Below are 20,428 nucleotides of genomic sequence, written 5' to 3'. Positions count from 1 at the left end.
GAGGCGTTCCATCCCCCTGATCATTTTGGTGGCCCTCCTCCAGACCCGCTCCAACAGGTCCATGTCTTTCCTGTGCTGAGGGCTCCAGAGCTGGACGCAGTACTCCAGGTGGGGTCTCAGCAGAGCAGAGTAGAGGGGCAGAATCACCTCCCCTGACCTGCTGGCCACGCTTCTTTTGATGCAGCTCAGGACACTGTTGGCCTTCTGGGCTGCGAGCACACATTGCTGGCTCACGTCCAGCTTTTCGTCCACCAGTAGCCCCAAGTCTTTCTCGGCAGGGCTGCTCTCAATCCCTTCATCCCCCAGCCTGTATTGATAGCGGGGGTTGCCCTGCCCCAGGTGCAGAACCTTGCACTTGGCCTTGTTGAACCTCATGAGGTTCACACAGGCCCACTTCTCAAGCTTGTCTAGGTCCCTCTGGATGGCATCCCGTCCCTCTGGCGTGTTGACCGTACCACTCAGCTTGGTGTCATCTGCAAACTTGCTGAGGGTGCACTCGATCCCACTATGTCATTGATGAAGATATTAAACAGTACCGGTCCCAATATGGACCCCTGAGGGACACCACTCATCACCGACCTCCATCTGGACATTGAGCCATTGACCACTACCCTCCGTATGCGTCCATCCAACGAATTCCTCACCTACCAGACAGTCCACCCATCAAATTAATACCTCTCCAGTTTAGAGAGAAATGTTGTGGGGGCCCGTGTCAGAGTCCTTAAAGATGTCCAGATAGACGACATCTGTAGCTCTTCCCATGTTCAGTGATGTAATCAGATGTTCTTCCCCTTCCCTCCAGTTTGCACCAGTTTCTCACTCCAGCCTCATTTATTTTCTCATTTTCAGTCTTGTTTTGCTATAGTGAGTCTTTTGGCTCTGAGGTTACCACTAGCAGCACAGAATCCAGAAAAAGCGCCCGTATTTCATGTCCGTCTCTCAGAGTCAGTGCGCAGGCAGCCTTTCACAGCAGAGGCACCTGCACGGAGAAGCGCTGCAGAGAGACACCTCAGCTCAGCGCAGAGGACCCGGTGCAGGGACCAGGCTGGCACGCCTCGTCCTCACCTTCCCGGCACAGGCACAGAAGAAACGGACTGGTAAAAGCAGGAGACATCAGTGGCACGGAGTAGTGCCAGCCTCCAGAGAGGAACCAAGCAGATGACTTTCTGCAGAATTAGCTCCTGTATCTGCAGGAGAGATCAGTGGCACGGAGTAGTGCCAGCCTCCAGGGAGGAACCGAGCAGACGACTTTCTGCAGAATTAGCTCCTGTATCTGCAGGCACGTATTTGGCTCCTGAGGAAATGCCGTCGGCTTCCAAAATAACAGCGTTGTTCAGACCAGTGCCTTTTTGTCCCTACAGTACCTATGCAGATGCTCCTTTTCAAATTGCACTGAGGGCAGGAGCCTGAAGGAGCTCCAGTGCAGTACTTCAGTTCTGTAAATGAAAATAGGTCTTCTGAAATCGGTTTCTTCCTGGCCCATATTGTTCATTTGCATAAAACATATAGCTGCAAAAATTAAGTATATTTAATCCACACTTTGGATAATTAAAAATCCCACAGAAATATTTTGGAACACAATTAAAACTGAATGCTCCTGAAAATTTACTGAGTTGTTAATATTAATTATATGCTGCAGGGTTTTTTTTATCCTATTATATGGCACTTGTTCATTTAGTAAACCAAACTGACGCTAAGTAGCTATTCTGTAACACTATAGAGACTGTCAAATACTAGTGGTGGGAAAAATTACCTTGATCTAGCCTTTGCCTACTTGGCTGGGGTTCCTGTAAGAGGTAAGTCACACTTTTATGTACAGCTTGGGTACTTTATGTTTAAAGGATCTATAAAAAGACACAGTGCCAAAATAAATTTATAAAACATGTATATGAGATTTTTCCAAGCTGTATGGGAGGTTTAAATAAGCTGTACTAACCATAATTTTAAAGCAGTACCACCTTGAAAGTTCCAAAATATTTTCATTTCATTTTGCCTCACATGAGCACATCTTGCTAAACTGTAATACATCAATGCAAACCAGGCACAGGGATATTCTGTATTATTTCCTACTTGCTGAATAAACTTAATGAAATTCAATGCTCTTCTGACTGTGAAGAAGTGGACTATGGAATAAGCTCCTTGAATTTTTTTATTGCTTGTTCAGGCATCAGTCTTATAAGCTGAAATCTCTCCCAGCACAACTCCTGCATCTAGCAAAACTTCAATAACGAGCATATGTTTACAGATCCATTCAGACAGCTGGACTATGGAAGGTATCACGCAAATACTGCGCATGTAATTTTTAAGTACCTACCACCATCTAGAGGAAATACTTTGTACTGCCTAAAAACCAGCAGTAGAAAATCAAGTTCAGTGCTATTCAAATGAGTGGGTATCAAACAAAACAGATGGCCTTAATATCTGTCTGACTATGTTGCCCATGCTGTTCCACTCCCGACCTCCCCACAGGCTGAAGAGAAAGGCCGCCTTTCAGTTCCAGCAGCTACCACAGTTGGGCTTTTATCTCAGATAGGAAAAAAAGAGTGAGATTTCCTCTTTAAAAAAAAAAAAAAAATCAATAGCTAACTGAATCTCGTTGAATATTCTTAGATCACAGTGATAAATTTTTTCCTTGTTTATAAGGCTCCTGGGCTAGCTTCAGCAACAGCTAACTCCGACTTCTGCTTGTGTAAAACTTGTATAAACACCCCTATGCCAAGATGCAATGTCCAGTCAGCTGGGCTGGAGGGGAAGCAGAAGCGGACTGTGACCCACCAGCCTGCTGCCTGTGCAAGCTCCAGGAGCAACCTCATGCCGTCCCACCCGCTCCCACAGCCCACCGGTCCCCAGCGCTCAGCAGTAACGCCGGAGGGATGGCAGCAATGGGAATCATGGTTCCTCCCGCTCCTCAAGTCACAGCGGAACAGGCTGGCGAAACAGAAGTGGCACCAGTCTTCAGCTGGTTCGGGCGAGTCCAGCCATAAAAGGCAAATCAAAAGAAAGAGAGAGGGAGAAACACCAAATCCTACGCAAGTACTTACATGTCTTTTCTGTTTGGTGCATGGGAACACCTTAAAACTCAGATGTTTAAATCATTCAAAAAAACTCCTGCAATGCTTATTTTTAGTGTTTGCACCATTTTTTAAATTCTCTGTTTATTTCTTTGGGCAATGACAGCAGATCATTTGGTTTCATACACAGGCCATAGCAGCAGCTCAAAATGCAAACTTCCAGAGGAGTCTCCGTCATTTAAAAGTGAACTAAGCACAAGTAAAACTCATAGAATAATTTATACGGAAAAGAAGAAGAAAAAAAAAACTGAAAGTAAATAGAGGAGACCAAGGGCAGATACTAGGACAGACTACAATATGTGCATAGGTTTTACTGAAAAAAACAAACCAGAGGTGAATAGCAGCTATCAAACACAACACCCCAAAACCACTCTATGCCAGCAGGATATCTACAGGGGCAGTGCTGGTGCAAATGACGATGTTCTCCACTTCATTATCTGGGCTGTAGAGCAGTCTAATCCTCTAAAAAGGAGGTTCATGTTTCTCATGAAGTTGTCTGAGTAGTCCTACATTTTCCTTCTCTCTACCTTGCTTCAAAAACCACAGTACGTAATAGTCTAATACTTGTGCAAAGAGGGACTACGTTTCCCCTGACATTTATCTACCAGCCACTCAATCTGGACTTTTACCCAGTCCTGAGAACCCAAAGCACACAGTTTTTCTATCCATGGGTGCTTGTTTGGTTGGGTTTTTTTAATCACACCTTTCCCCAACCCCCTCCAAAAAAAGAAGAGACCTGAACAGACCTGATCTCTAACCTTTGTCCATCTCATATTCCACAAGGGTCAGACAAAGCTGCTCTTTGGAAACTCAGGCTGGATGTATAAAGACCCTGTTTGGATAGACCCATCCACTCAGAAGGACAAAAATAAAACAGATGGGCCCTAACGTACAAAGAGCTGATGTGGGGATTCATTTAATTTTTTTTTTAAACACAAATATATTCCTTCCTCTCAGAGATCTTAAAGCCTATTTATGGCATTTTTCAGACCCTCAAAGGGTCTGAAAGGAGGCATTGGAAGGAGCCACTCTCCTGATAGTCAACTCTTCCATCAGATAGCTCAAAACAAGGCGGGGAGAAAAATATTGAGCAGGATCCTGAACAGAAGATGAACTCAAGCAGGAAGAAGTTCCTTCATGTTCAAATTATATCCAACACACAAAACATTATCTTTTTTCAAAAGCTTCAACGTGCTTGGAAAAACAGTTTGCAGATTCTCTTTTTAAAGAATCAGGATTTGACAGAAGTATTGTCCAGCAAGAAAAGAAATAGTGAAGAAAAGAATAATGTAGTCATTACATCCAAATATAAAACCAGAACAATTTTTAGCATTACTGAGTACTGAAACAACCCCATAACTTCCATCCCTCACCACAAAAAAAGCTCTTCTCTTTGAAATACAAATAAGCTCTACTACGTTGTCTTTTATGATCGATTGTCTCGGGTTTTATAGCACGACTGTCTGGAAAACCCTCTGATAAGAAGCAAACACCACTTTGCACACACAAAACACCAGGACTAGGGAGAAGAGAGGAGATTTCCAAAGGGGGCGGAGGAACGGCAGGGAGAAGGCAGCAGGAAGAAACAACCCGCCAGCATTTCTGCTGATGCTTCCCGCTTTTGCGTGCATAAGCGCAACCACCTTTCCTAAGCTGCCCAGTCATTTCCACCGGCAGCTGGCCCTCCCCCTGCTCCTGAGAAGCCGCAGCTTCGAGGGGAGCCGGCGGAGGCTTCCAGGGGCAGAGGGGGCAAGGCAGGGTGGGGGTGCGCACTGCCCGCCACCCCCTCACGCCCGCACCTCACCTCTACAGCCCTGGCTCTAAGCAGGCAAAGAGGAACATTCTCACGTCTTGCAAACCCACCGCGTGCATCTCGTCGACTGCAGCGCCGGGTGGAATAGGGACGAAAAGGCAGGTTCCCGCCCGCCTAACGGGTTCCTCACCAACTTGCGTCAAGGACGTCGGTGAGACGGGAGGGAGAGACCCGAGCGGGTTACAGTCCTTCAGCGGAACCTGCTCGCAGGTGCGGCTCGAAATGGGAGCGGTGGCCCTGCACAGGCACCGGGCCATTGCTAGTCGTTGCTGATGGGCATCCCACCGCTCCCGCATCCCGCCGCTCCCGCATCCTGCTGCTCCCGCATCCCGCCTCCCCACGGCTTTTCACCCCAGCCTGCCCGGGAAATGAACTCCCCTGCAGGCTCGCTGTCTGTATGCAAACTAGACAGGTTTAAGAGTATCCTATCCCCATTTTGCTCAAATCCACAAAGATTTGAATTAATGCCATACAAATGTAAAGTTGATGTCTCAAATCTAAGACTCAGTAACACAAATTGGCCCATCTAATGACCTCGGTTTCTATGTGGACGATAAAATCAGTACAATATGAATGCATGTTAATAGGCTCAGAATCTCTTGTAGCCACTGAGAAAACTCTTTTCAAAGAAATACTAAGTATCCTTTCAGAGACAGTTTCAATAAGAAACTGTTTCAACCATCTTTGTGTGTTCTGAAGACCTTTTTTCCACCCCCCTACCGAAAAGTTGTTTCAATAATACATAACTTACATTTTACTACCAAGTTTAATCCCAAGTTGAAGCCGTATGCACTGCTTCATGTTGACTAGAGACAAAGAGAGAAACTCTGTCCCCCTCTGCCACTCTCCATTTGGGAGGGAGAGAAGCCAGGGGGCCTATATTTTAATGAAAATACTCAGAAGGAAAAACCACAGCCAAGCGGAGAACGCTCTGATGATGGATGTTGAACCCACACCAATGTATACCTGACACCGCAGCACACACGGCTGAGCAGCTTATAGCGGAGTCTCATTTTTTTTTACCCACTTACCACAAAAGAGTGCCATCATCTAAAACAAAAAGTGCTGGATCCCTGCAGTGCAATTTGTGGGTTTTATGTACGTAGACATTTCAAGAGAGCCCGCAGGATGACTGAATGCAATTTACATGGGTTCCAACATTTTTTTAAGATGGCTGAATGGTACAGCCTATGCGAGCTGCTACAGCAGCATGCTATTTAAGCATTAGCTTCATGGGCTGCGATAATAAACGAGGCATCTGAAGCAGGCAACTTTTGAATTTCAAACCACGGCAGCTTATGCTTTGCTGTACCCTCCTGATGGCTAGATCTGGGATGGACATTCTGCAAATGCTGACTGCCACGAAAAACTAAGAGGAAGAGAAAAAATTACCAGCCGTTCCATCTCCTGCTCCCGAAGCCGCTCTTCCCTCTGCCTCCTGTGATAGTCCATGAGGTCTTCTCTTCCCGAAATGGAGCTAATGCTGTTCTTCCGCTCTCGCATGGACGCTTGCAGCGAGTTTGGCGTCTGCCTGTAACTTTCCAGATCTGGGTCGTCAAGTTCCATGGAACTGGTGGAAAGGTTTCTTCGGACAGAGAACGACCTGTCAAAATCCAGGGGGGAGAAAGAACTACTGGGACTTGTTCCTGAGAGTCCAAGTCTGTCGAAATCATCAGAAAGATATGGGGAAGAGGGTGCTAAAAGCATTTTTTTCGCAATTCGAGGGCTTGCAGGAACACTAAGAGTTGAACTGACGTAGGGATTATTCCCAGAGACAGAATTTGCATGTGGTGAAACCCCTGAGCTGCAAGAAGAAAAATTCAGGTAATTATCAGCGTCTAAAGCATTCTGAGGTAGATCTTTTTCTCCAAGTTTTTTCCTTTTAGTATTACCCAGAGAGCTTCTGGGGGGCAAACTTAATGGCACCAGCTGGCTTTCTGTTGATTTATAAAGTCTGGGTAGGGAACGACTGTACATTCCCATATGACTTAGAGATCCAGCAGAGTATTTCCTAGGCCGTGAACCCAGAGTCTCCATCATCACGTCCTTGTGCTTAACTGGTTTTATGTGAATGGCCAGGCTGTCTTCAATATTCATCCTCCTGCCTTGCTTTGGGCTAGAAGGCATGCTGGCCGCCCCCGAATTGCTAGCAGGTGAAAACATCAGCTCATTCCCTGAACTTCCATTCCACATGGTCAGAAGAGAGCCCGAGATCTTCTTCGTCTCCAGCATTCCTGGGAAGTAGACGTTGTCATATGATTTGTTTTTCTGACTGTACTTTGAGTAGAGAAACTTATCCATTTGTCCAAGGGATTTTTCATTTTCTCTGCTGGCATGAATGTCAAAGTCTGTCCTTCCTAAACTGTACCCGCTGAGGGATGGAGATGTGCCCGATACAGAACCCAAATGCTTTACAGAGATGCTTTTATCTGGAAGATATGGGCTTTCGCAGGGGAACTGCTTGCCTCCCTGAATTTTGGTAATAGAGTGTATATTTTTAACACTGGAGGAAGGATTAGGTTTAACTGGCATGGGTTGTGAAAGGGTTAAATACGAGCCAGCATAGTCCCCGTTTGTTTTAAATTTGAGACTTGATGAATATTTTTTCGGGTTGAGGTTTTCCATAATATCCTGGAGACCATTTTCAAGGGAATTTGCCACAGAACCCTTTCCCAAACTAGCATTTTGTAATTCCATCTGGTTTTGTGTGTGGCTATACTCTGCCATAATCTTACTGGAATCTGTAAGGAAAAGAAAACAAGAAGAAAAGGTTTTTAGCAAGTAAGTAGCCTCTTGCATGTGCATGCCTGCACATTAACTTGAAAAGAACACTTTTTGCAATAATTACTGTGCTTGTAATAAATGTGACTCAGATCATTAAGCAAAGGAGGGGATGCACAACTTTCCCATCTCTGTTTTTGCAAAAGATGGAGACTAAAAAAGAAGGGGTAGAGGGACATCACCAAATTCATACTACAAATCAGCAACACAGTTGGAAAGAGGCTAGACTCTTTCTCTGGTGTCCTATCCATTGCAGGAGTCTGTGGCCCAGCCTTTACAATCCTGAGCCTCCTAAGGTGTCCGTGAAGTAAGGAAGCATTGCTGTCCTGATGTTTTACAGCTGAGGAACTGAGGTGCAAGGAGAAGATGCAAGCAGACAGCAGAGTAAAGAACTGAACGCAGGTCTCCCAGGGCTCAGGATACGGAACATAAGATACTGCTCTGGACCACCTTTTCTTTTAACCTGTGCAGCTAGCCATCTGAGCCCCAATATACTAATGAGCTCAAGTCAAAGCTCACTAGGAGTTTGTCACCTTTCTGCTTACTCTGTGGATTGTCATGCAAAGCTTCATGGAAAAGTACAAAACCGAGGCCTGTTTTTCAAGATGTTTCAGCTCAGTGCTCTTAAAATACAAAGCTCTAACTACATCTGCAAAGAGCACTTTAGTTAAAAGATAGCCTTAAGGAAGTATAATGCTAGGCTCCGTGACTTCATTCAAAACAACAATATCACATGACCATTAAAAACACTGACAGGGTTTTAATGTTCCAGGTCCTAATGCTTGTTCAGAATTATAATTTATATTCTGGAAGAGGACACCGACCAAAAAAGCCTTTGCTGTGGTGGGTGCTATTGTTCAACGATGTGTCAAGCTCCGGCCTACAGTTCTGAGCCCCACTTTGCCAAAAGCAAAGAAAGGAATTCAGCTCCTGACAATGTCAGTCACTGCAGGAGATACACAGGACCCCCCAGCAGGCTTGCACTTAGACCTCAGCTGATGTAGAAATGGCACCATTAACATTTACAGCAGCTCCTTAGATGTGCTAGGCTGTGCTTCGAACTAAGAAAGCACTCCTCAGTGTCGGTTCCTGCAGTGCCAGCGAGTGTTGCTTCTGAAAATAAGGGTCAAATCTGGGATTTACTCTTGGCTTAGTCACATTTCACCTGTGACTTCAGCCACCTCGTGAGAAACCTAATCTCAGCTTGTCACTCGGCAGCAAAACCTAACATCCAAATGTGTAAAGTGCCTTTAAAATCCTCAGAGGCAATACTTTAATCCTCTTCCAAGTACCACTTCAGATAATTATATGAACCTAGACACAAAACTCGGATTGCCACCCCCCAACCAGACCTGATATGATCCTGTTTTGTTGAGGATCACTAGGTTCAGATATCTAGCAATGCATTCTTTGAGCGGGTCCTCGTTTCTGGGACCTTCCTTGCTAACAAGGCAAAAAACCCTGGAATTCATTACTGTCCAGGGCATCATTCAATAGAGCTCTGTTGCACAGGCTTTCTCTACGCAAACTGTGGTAAGTCTAAGTGTGTAACAACACATTCTTCTCAATTCTTAAGGAACAAACCCATGAGTTTAAGAACAAAGGTAACCATCATTAATAATGTAATTGAATAGGCAGAAGATAAAAGGAGTCAGCATCATGGCGGGGGCGGGAGGAGAGGATGGAAATCAAACACCTTCTTGAGCATAGGGGACTTGGCTAAGCATGTGTTAATTACAAGTTCTGGTAGTGCCCAAAAACTTTAACTTGCAGCTTCAAAACCAAGCCTCAGGTTTACCACTACACAGATTTTAATATTTTTGTGCTGACTGTGATTTTATTTGCTGTAATTTCAACACATTTGTTATGATGATAGAGCTACCGAAGTTGCCTTTGAACCAATAAGTTCACAGAGCTCTCTGTCAGACCATCACCGCTGTGAGCAGTGAAACTGCAGTTTCTTATAATTTAATATTTTACTTGACATTTTTTAGCTATTTTCACAACTTTTGATCAACAGCAGTGATGAAGTTCAAATGAACAAAAGGAGGAACGTGACCCATGTTCAACAGAACTCTTGTCAGGACAAGACAAAATCATCTGGAAAAGATCAAACATTCATCATATTAGTGGTGTTATAAAAGAAGAACAAGATGTAAAAGTTATTTAAGAGCACAGATATAAAGCACAATGTATATGCCTTGTATACTTAGCCTTCCATTGTGGAATGGAACCTAATTTCCATCTTTGTCTCTCTTTCTCCTTCCCTCTTCTTAATCTCTCTTAAAATTGAAAGCTAATGTCATATCAAAACGGTTCTGTCCAAATCATAACTTGAACACAGCTGAAGTTCAAATGTTTTTGCATAAATTCCACTGGCTCCTATATAAATAGCTTAGCAGACACATTAATGGGACATTAATAATTGTTTATTACTCCCTTGCAACACCAGTAGGGCACATTTAATCCTACAAAGGCTGGATGCTTTTGCCAAAAAACAAGTTAGCTCATGGAAACTTTCAGGCCTGTTCACCACAGCAATGAAGGGTTCATTGTACTTGAAATCCAAACAAGTACAGTAAGAAAAGGTCATGATACCTTTGTGTAGCCACTGGATTCAACTTTTCTCTACTACACCTTATGCCAGTTCTTCTGCGTTTTTGGTTCCAGCACCACAGCGCCCGCAATCATACGGTTAAGTCCCAACTGGACAGCACATGTTTAGCTGAACCATAGCTGCTTCCCACAAACCAGATCTTGTTTGTTTTGTTTATTTTTAGGGTAATGTTTGGGATGAGACTTTATGAATATGCCAGGATGCGTTACACATCCTGGCTGACGCTGCCTTCGCATGCAGCTATAGGGACCAAGGCCGGGAGCGCCGGCACGTGGCGTGCCCTGAACCCATCCCGCATCCAGGTCAGCCCCAGCTTTCGCTCGGTAACCTTCGGCACACGGCTTCTCTGTTTAGCAAAGTATTTGCTGCCTGGAGCTATACAGAAGGAAATTCTTCCATTTTTTTTTATTTTCTTCTTTTTCTCCTCATTCCTTTTCTTCCTTTCCCGAGTTGTTTAGCTGGGGGTCACTGATATCTATTCCAGCCAGGCATTAAACTGATGGGGGAGGGTTGGCTGTCTGCAGCGTATCCAGCTGTGGCCTTATTTTGGCTGGTAAATGGAGTTAGACATGGAATAAGAACAGAGTGCTGACCCTATTCATGTGTCAGGAGAATTAAAGGACCAAAATCAGTAATAAATTCTGAAAGATCTCAGTACCTTTACAAACAAACTTCATATTTGTTAATTGATTACCTGATCCAACATTCTGAAAGGAGGAGAGGTTACTTCTGTTCGGCATCATATTCGTCTTCTACAGGATGGTTAAAACAACGCTAATTTGAGTGAACCATATAAATTTTGACCTGCAAATAAAGTAACAAAAGAAAAAAATGTTGTGTTAAGCGTATTCTGAGAACGTTTTTCAAGTGTATAACATAGACCAAAATTGGCTTTTCTTATGGTAACATTTCCAGAGACAACTCAAAAAGAAATGTGTTAAAAGATATTTGGAAAGGGCACTCCATGTTTAATGTGGAGACTATGTAAAAAACTGTCTGCAGTTGTTTTATCAATTTAAAAGTCCATATAATTTGATTTGATAATCAGCTGTTATCTATGATCCTGACTCTGTGCAGGCAGTTACTAGTCACAGTAAGTGAGTTTTGTCTACGATCCTGTGGCTTCCTTAAGAAATCATTAACAAGGTTGGACTTTTCTGCTGAAGATTTTATTTTTGAAAGCCCATAGCCCAATTTCAGCCCACGCACCACCAGCATCCTGCAATCATGAAGAAACCTATGCAAAAACAGGTATGCGATCCAAAACACAAAAAATGTTTTGGCATGCAATGATTTCTGAGGTTCCAAAGAAGCAAGACTAGGAATGCACAGAGATTCTTTAAAGTTTATCAAAAAAAAAAAAAAAAACCAAAAAAGTGATATAGCTATAAGAGAGACTTGGCTTAAAAGAAATGCCAAAATTAAATCCCAGCCGCTAAAGACTAAAATTAAATCTAAATCCAAATAGAAGATCTCTAGTGAGTTGCTCTATTAAAAGATTGATTTATTTTTTTTATACACACATCTGTTTTTAAAAGGTTGACAAAAAAGCTTTAAAAAAAGTTGCATCAAGTGACAAAATTAATGGTGACCATCTGTAGGTCCTCTGGGCTTTAACTCTGGACAAGCAAATAGAAACGCGGCAGAAAAACAAGTGAAGAATGGAGACAGATGTCTGGGGCTGTCTAGAGACGAGCCACCTATTTAATTAAGAGCAGTCGTCACAGCCGCAATGTTTTAGGTCTCTGTTGCACAGACTTTTCGTGCCGTGCTTTTTCACGTCATTCTCCTGGGAGGGCAGCCCTGGGAGAAGGGCGCTGGCTGCTAATCCCCGCAGAGGGATGCTCCTTTGCCGTCACCTCTGGCTTCGCCCTCACCTGCTCCTCCCAAGGTGCTCTCCCACCCCGTCCCTCCCCTCTGCTCCCCCAGGAATCCCCCTGCGCTGGTCTCACTTCGCAGTGCTTTTTCTTTCCCTGCAGAGGTCATTTCTCATTGCTAAGGAGAGAGTTTCCACCCCATCAGGTGCCTCTCCCCCCCACACAGCGAGGGGGGCTTCACCCTGACAGCCTCCTCTGGAGCACGCAGCCCACGGCTCCCCAAAAACGGCGCTGCTCTCCAAGGATAAGGAAGGAGACCCTCAGAGTGCCATACCTCCTGGGGGGACTCACCCACCACGTCTGCCCTCTCCAGCACCACAGGACTGAAGTTCTCCAGAGCAGATGGTGGGTACCAGCCTGGACAGCAGAGAGCTTCTCAACCCAAGTTTCACACTCAACAGGTTATTTTGTTGACGTGAAACATTTACTATCCTTTTCACCCCACTGGGTCTTCCACCCCACAGAGAGACTCCTTCCTTTATTCCGTACAGCTTGCCTCGCACCCTCCAAACTCGAAGCCTGCGTAGCACCCCAGGCGCCTTCCTTGCCAGGAGTGGGGCTGGGGGGCTGCCTGCGGACCCCCCGGCAGGGCTGCGGCTGACAGGCAGCTGGCCCCGGCAAGAGCTAACAGCGGTTCTCCCACTGTCGACTGGCTCTCTGCCTTTTGCCTGCCTGCGAAACGTGAAGGACTGGGACAGAAATCCTGTTAAAACTGCCACTATGTTGCTGTCTTGGCACATCGCTTGTGTAATCTTTATTAAGAATACTGCACTTCAAGCCCAGAGCTCCCCAGAAAAGAACCAAAAATTTAACTTTTCAGGACATGTTCAACTTGACACAGAAAGCTAGTGACTCTCAACATTTCACACTGTTCTGTAACAAAAGTATAATTATATCATCGAACAGAAAACTAAAATATGGACAACTTGGAATTAAAAGACAGAAGAAAGTGTTGCTTTAAAAAAAAGGAAAAGGTATAATTGGTTTTCCTGTGTCTCTAACATTGCTGCTTTATGGTTAAAATAATTGGCAAGATCACCAAAAAACCCATCCTTTCTATCTCATAAGATGATGGCTACCACTTAATCAATGTGACAAACATTAAGGAGAGAACAGCTGAGACAAAGGGTTTCTACGTAATTGAAAATTCAATCTTCAATTCAGTTCGGTGAATACCTGAGTTTGCTAATAGCTGAAAGGAAAAATGTCTTTTTTAAGGTTAAATATTTATATGGTTTCAGTTCAAGTTTGAGAACTCATTAGACATCTCTCTTCTTAGAGGATGAGAGATCACAGTAGTCGTCATCTAGCAATAATTGGATTTTTAGTGGGGAAGAACTTTCTAAAACTCTCCACTGTGAGCACAAAAAAGAAACAATCAATGAACTAATGAGCTAAGCAAATGAACAGCTCAAAATTCACAGTTTATCTGCTCTCATGAAATCGTATTCTTTCAGATGAGGGTTATGCAGGGCCTCATCCAACAACTAGCGAGGCTGACTCTTGTTACAGAGCACATGCCGCGCTCTGCCTTGGCTGGAACGAAGCAAAATGATTTCATCTGGGATTTATAAAGTCGTCTGAAGTGAATGTATACAGCATTACCAATCATGTTTCATCTCTACAGTGCCCAGGCCAAATTAAGTTTTGTTTCACTAACGACCAGAACAAACAGTGATTCACAACTCAAACAGGCGGCGAGTCAAACAAAGGATTCCAATTTTAAGATATTATAACACAGGGTGGCTTTACAGTAAAAACGCCTTTCCCTTGGCGTAGGAGCCTAGAGCTGCAGCTCAACCAAGCCGCAGGTACAGCTCTACCCAGCATTTAGTCCATAGATTTAGGGCGACGTTTTCTCAGCACATAGTTTCTCTCCCCTTCCTTTACTTCTGCCTGGGCTGATACCCACCTCTCTTTAGCAGAGTCTGCTGCGGCACCCACTTCGTTCTTACATTACCAACCGAGTGGGTTGCAGTGCTTCAGGCATTGCTAAAGTGCTCCTCTGACTGAAAATAAATAGCCAATTTTAAACAAAGCTCTCAAATTTGTCCATCTCTTCTTTAAGGCTTTTCTGCTCTTCATTTTCAGTCTCTCGCAAAACATTACCAGTGGTTCCCGGCAGCTCCTGTCCCCTCTCCTGTCTCTGACACTTCTCTTCAGAAACTCCTACGGCAGTGTACAGCCACCCATGGAAAACAGATGAAACCCCAAGTGATGGAGGGCGAGGATAAAAAAACCCATCATTGCCACCGTCCGCACAACATCATTAGAGTTGAATTTGTTCTGAAACAAGAAGGTTTTCAAATGATCAGGGTCTGTTTCAACTGTTCCAGTAAAACACACACTGTTTTGGAAACAAGAAAGCCTCTTAAATTTTCACACCCTGAACAAAATTTGGTGAAGGAGTGCCGATGGGTTTGGTGCCCGGACACTTAACTTTCCCACGGTATAGCACAGCTACGTGCATAAATGGACTGCTCCATTACCAAGCTGATTTACCTTTTTCCTGCATGATCTGAGGACAATGTACTTGCTCCTGATTAAATCAAGCCTGTTTTTCTCCCCTGACTTACTTTGCTTATTTACAAACAGAAGTCTTGATAGGCTCAAAGTGATGAGAAAGTAAAACTCATCGGGATCTATAGTTTATCTCCAAAAACACTTAAGTGTAAATCCATCTTTCCCCAACCCCTTAAAGCCTACTGTCAAATTAAAACAATATATTCACAGAAAGGCACCTGCATAATTTGGTGGAGATTCTGTACCCATAAACTAGCGAATGGAGACATCCTTAAGAGAGAGCCATCTCTGCCAAAAACTGGGCAACTCGGCAAGGCTGTTATCTAAAGGTCGCCTTAAACATCCTTCTTCATTTCCTCTTCCTCCTCCTCCTCCCCCACAACACAATATACTAGACCCTAAGCTACAGCTAATTTCCTGCCAGCAGAGCCCTGAAATCTGCTCAGTCCCTGGCTTTTCACGATATGGGTCCTGCAATACATTGGTCCCTGCGATGCCAGCGAGCACCAGGTCTGGTTACAGGCACAGGGTGTTTTAGTTCCCAAAGCTCACAGCTTGGCACCTTCACCAACACTAAGTAAATTAAAAATCAAATATCTGTGAATCAGATTTGGCTAAGTCACTCCCTCGCAATCCTGCAGGTTTCTGATGTGGAAAAGGGAGCGGCAGAGGAAGTCGCTCTTACGGCTTATCTCTTCCTCTGAGAAACTGTCATGTTGGATATTGGAGAAGGAGCAGAAAAAGGGCAATGCAACAACAACAGAAAACACGGAATAACTTTATTCCCCTCATAAACCACATCTATTTTACTGGAATAACTACCCCAACTGCTTCAAAAATTGCACACAAATACAACATTTTTAATTGTTCTGTCCTACTGTATGAGCATGATTCTCTCCTACTTGATAAGGATTGATGTTGTAGGCATTGTCAAATCAATTGCTCTTTCCAGTAGATGGAAACCATGTAGTCATTTTAATCAGGTCATGACAACTGACAATTTTAAATGCGCATCAAAAATGAAAACATTCATTACCATGTAAATACTACAGTTTGGTGACTACAGATTCAGATGTAAACGATTTACGTAAGAGACACCGACTGCTGAGTGCGTCCAAATAAAAATTACAGTGAAAATATTCAAGCTTTATAACTTTTGTGCCATAATAGCTACTCTCACCTGAAATTGAAACTGGTAAAGTACACATTTCAATGAATCTAATCTCATTCCTATGCATTTGGTAGGACAAGAGATTAGACCACCTACTCAAATCGCATTATTTTAGTAGACATCACTGCCTCCTCCTTCTTTTGCAGTCACACAAACCACTGTTTCATCTGGACTAGTTCAATGAGATAAGTTGAGGTGAGAAGGAGAGTTAATTCTTTTCTGCCCAAACAAAAGCCACCAACAAGTAAAAATGTATTAGAAGAGATTTCTGTTAAAACAATGAATTCCTTTCTTCATGCAGAAAAACAGGGCTGGCAGAGGACAAGCCAACCTCAAGTCTTACTCCTCTTTTCTATATTGGTACCTTTCTGGTAGTTAAGCTTAAGAGTCAGTTATCTGACCCAATAACTGATTCGTCTCACGCCAGTAACAACGAGCTCCCTGGTATTATTCTGACACTATTTCATTAACTCCTCGCCTATTGAAAATTTGAATGTGCTCAAAAGATTTGCAAATCGAGACTTAAAAAATTCACGCAGACATGGCAAATAGAAAGCTCTGCTGGTGGCTGGTGGACTGTGATTGCTTATATCTCATTGGGCAGACTAACAAAACCCAGAGCAAACAACATAGCTGGTGTAGTAATAAATGTACATAAATATTCTAGACCAATATAATTATCACTCCTGAAGCCCAGGAAATACAGACTTTCTTCATCTAAAATTTCAGGAAGGAGGTTGAATGAAAAACAATTATGAATCCAAATTCATATTGTACAGGAGCAGAAATTCTCACTGTATAAGAGCAGAAAGGCGCTAAAGTAGTTTCTCCATTCCCACCCTACCTGACATGATAAACTTGCCTCTAGGATGCCCCTAACAAATTCAGTGAGAGCTTGCCATACACAGCAGGTAAGTCCCAGAAAATCTAAGCAGCTAGAAAAACTAATCAGAGCAGCTTCAAAGATCATCTACTCCCTTTGTCTCTTTTTTTTTTTTTTCTGGCCTTCTTGGATGCCCTTACCATTTTTTTCCTGTCTATTGCATTTTCCCACTCTCTCAGACAACCTTTGCCCACGATCTGCTTTCCTCTGTGCTGATTTCTTTCACTGCCACTTTGTGCCTGTCACTTCCTTTCGTTAATCAGTTCCCTCCAGTGCCCACTTATTCTGACAGTTTCTGTTTCTCTTATTTCGCTTGTCCATTTCTCCTCAATTTGTCTCCTTCCTGAGATGCTTGCCCCATATTTCCAAACGCCCCCTCTAGCTCTTTAACGCTTCTTCCTTTTCCAGCACTCTCAGGGCAGCGAGCGTGCCCCCAGACTAAATCATCACATCACACTTGCTTGGCACACCGCATCATGACAGCGACAGCTCAAGAGGCATCCGCCGTGGCTGTTGTGCTACCGAGCCATGGGCCTGCCTGCACAAATACAGGGCAGCATTAATCAGCAAGTCCCAGGACTGCGTTCCCTCAAGCGAGGAATACAGGTACTATACCCGCAGTTACACCATTTAGTATAATTAAGGAAGTTAAATAATATGGTTCACTAAAAAACTGATCCCACCTGCATGAGATTTAAGTAAGAAAAAACAAGCCTGGTCACATTTATGGAGTTCACTCCTATATTGCAGGCTTTGGAAGACCTTCTACAGGGGAAAACTCCCCTTTGATTTCCGTGGCATCTCGGATGTGCCCCACCGGTCTAAAACAAAACCTAAATGAACAGCATCTGCTCTGAGCACCCAAAACAGGGCATCGTCTTATAGCTGTTCGGTTAATTCAATGGGAAGCACTGTTTGCTATACTGGCAGTTACTACACACCAGAATTAACTGTTTGTGTTAACAAATGAAAATGAAGAGACTACACCCCAGGTGCAGTGAACACAGTATCAGTTCCTCCATAAACAATCACCAGCACTTCCCCACACCTGCTTTCGTTATTTCAGCTTTTCTCTGGATCTTCAAGTGGAAAAGATAGACAAGATCTTCCCCTCCAAACCCCTTGAGTCCTTCTAATCTAACTCCAGCCTCAAGGTGGACCTGCAATCTTTACCTCACCCATTCTCTGCTTCCTATCTAAACCCAAAATACTCCAAATTTTTCATGACAGACTTTGTTCCGACCCAACAATGGTCAATGGGTGCCGTTGCATACTTTCAAGGAGCTGGCTGCTAATTGTATCTGATAAGCATAGACAGTAACTGATATGGAAAAAATGGAAAAAATGACTACTCTTCCTGTTCTGGTTGCTGCCAAAGATTTCCATTCCCTCAGTAAAAACATGGGCACACAAAAGAGTCAATTTAGCATTTGTCAAACTGGAAGGGAAATAATTTTCTGGTGTGGAAAAGGATCTGCGTAAAACGAACAAAAATGGTACTATTGGCTCTGGAAATGATATGGTGTTACTATTTGATTGCCCTAAAAGTCTCCCTCTCTGTTACCCTCCTAGTTCAGCCTACTCCTCCACTTGACAGCAAAGGTAGGCACTCTTCCATCTTCTGATTACTTTGTCTCCTTTCTCTCCTACATTGCTTCCTTCTGCTGTGGGAAAGCAAGCCCATCCTCATCCTTTGCGATTCCATTTGGCACTACCATGCCTTGCCTCCTCACATCTCTCTTCCTTTCCCACGTTAATACCTTATCTTTGGGGACCTTATCTATGAGAATATGGGGAAAGGAAAAATTGAGTAGTTCACCAAATTGAGAACTTGCAAACCTGCCTCTCTCGTCTCCCTCTTCCCCCACAAGAGAGGGAGTGTGTGGCACAAAGATGAAATATTCACCATGTTCTGACTGGCAACATGTCCACCCAGCTGCCCTGGAGATACAGACAGGGAGGATCCGGGCACGTGCAGAGTCAAGGCGTGCAGACAAGATGACACGTTGACAAGATGAGCATTTGGGGAAAAAAGAACTGGTGACAAAAGCCATGTGTTTAAGATCACACAAGCAGTCGGTGGCAGGAGCAGAAAGCCCATCTCTTGAGCCTTTATGCAAGCACAGCCAGTCTATTTACACTTCCGCACATGGGGAAATTCCTCAGGCGGCTTTGGAGTAGGAGGAGAAGGAGCGGGGACTGTCAGTTTCCTGCCCGTCCCTCCTCTTGCTGGTGGGCAGCAGGTAGCTCTCCGAAAAGGCTCTGATCTCCACGCTGAATTCACCACCGAGCGTGCGGCTCCGGGAGCCACCGAAGCACACCCCGGCCCCGGCTGCTGACAGACAGGGCTACTCGAGGGATAACTTACGAGCTCTAAATCTGTCAGGAGAGACCGAGCCCAAAACCCTTGATTTCCACAAGCCAATCAGACGTAATGCCGGATTCCTGCTGCTGAACTCCAGCGATGCCGAGACGGCATCCATCACCAGCTCAGCCCTGGGAGAAACCCACCTCCGCCGGGCACAGCAGCCCCCGCACAGCCGCAGGAGGCTTTAAAAGCCACCACCCTAACAAAGAAGCGTGGACAAAGAGCCCAGTCCTACGTCTTCCCCTCCGCCAGGTAGATTATTGGCGATGGAAAAACCAAACCGAGCCAAGCCCCGCGGTTCCTCCCTTGCCTCCTCGGCCCACGGACGCGCGGGGACGGACGCCTCCGCCGCTGGCCGGGGCAAAGGCTTTGTTCGCCGGCGGGGACGCGGCAGCGCTCGCCAGCACCGGGGGGAAACACCCGGACAAAGAGGGAGAGGCGACTGGCGCCGAAAGGACACGGGGGGAGCCCCGTCCCTTTTAGCTGCAGGGTCTCTGCCCAGCCGGGCGGCGAGGGGGGACCCCGCCACCCCCACCCGTCAGAAACGGGGTGGGGGAGCGGAGGGGTTTGGCACAAACTCCCCTAAAAGTAGCCAAAAACCGGGGACAGCTGTGAGCAGCTGAGCCGGCGTCAGCCCGGGCTCTGCGCGCCCGGGGGGGACCCTCTCCCCGTCCCCGCGAGCAGCCCCGCAGGGCTCCGCCGCCGAGAGCGGAGCCGCCGCGGCCCGGGAGCGCTACAGCCACCCCACGGGACGGCGCTTCCCCCGGCCCCGCACTCACCGCCGCCTCCTGCCGCCGCTGCCCCCCGTGCATCCCGCTGCCCGCCCGGCCGCCGCTGCTAGCGCCGCCGCTCCCGCCTCCCCCCGCCGCCGCCGCCGCCGCCGGGAGCCGCCCCCCGCGCGGCAGCCAGCGCCGCCCCGCGCAGGGGCGCGCCCGCCCCCCGGCGGGACTGGGGCGTGGGGCACCCCCGCGGGCGGAATGGTTCGCTCCCCTCAGGCCGGGGTCGCGGGAGCGGGGCGGCCGAAGAGGAGGCGGAAGAGGGGTGGGGGGCGGAAGGTAGACGGGCGAAAAGAGGGAGACGCGCACGGGGATACCGACAGCGCGGGGCCGGGGGGCTCGGCCGAGGAGGCGGCGGGGTCTTGCCGGGGCCGCCCCGGGGGGGACCGCCGGCGGAGCGGCCGCTGCCGGCGCTGCGCGACCCGTAAATATGAATCGTGAGGCATTTCCTGCCCGCGAGATTAGCCGAGCGAACAGGGCGGCTCTGGGAGGGCGCGGGCCCGGTTTTCCTTGCCTGGGGCTGGGGGTGCGTTCACCTGCGCCCTCTC

At 45.9% G+C, this 20,428-nt stretch overlaps 1 protein-coding gene across 2 annotated transcripts in view; it reads right to left on the bottom strand.

The window, feature by feature from the left end:
- The window catches only part of PHLDB2 (pleckstrin homology like domain family B member 2), a 71,187-nt gene extending 51,221 nt beyond the window's left edge, over positions 1-19,966 (bottom strand). Inside the window, exons 1-3 of one of the 2 annotated variants that reach the window (XM_075169059.1) lie at positions 19,884-19,966; positions 10,977-11,086; positions 6,277-7,625 (exon numbers count right to left, since the gene is read on the bottom strand). In XM_075169059.1, coding sequence (XP_075025160.1) covers positions 6,277-7,625; positions 10,977-11,025 — 1,398 coding nt within the window. In that variant the 5' untranslated portion in view covers positions 11,026-11,086; positions 19,884-19,966. The remainder of the gene's footprint in view (positions 1-6,276; positions 7,626-10,976; positions 11,087-19,883) is intronic. The other variant, XM_075169067.1, reaches the window with a different exon arrangement.
- Positions 19,967-20,428: the final 462 nt, after the last annotated feature.

The sequence above is a fragment of the Calonectris borealis genome, chromosome 1 (genome assembly GCF_964195595.1).
Source record: "Calonectris borealis chromosome 1, bCalBor7.hap1.2, whole genome shotgun sequence".
Lineage (NCBI taxonomy): Eukaryota > Metazoa > Chordata > Aves > Procellariiformes > Procellariidae > Calonectris > Calonectris borealis.
This window is presented reverse-complemented; position numbering and strand designations above follow the sequence as displayed.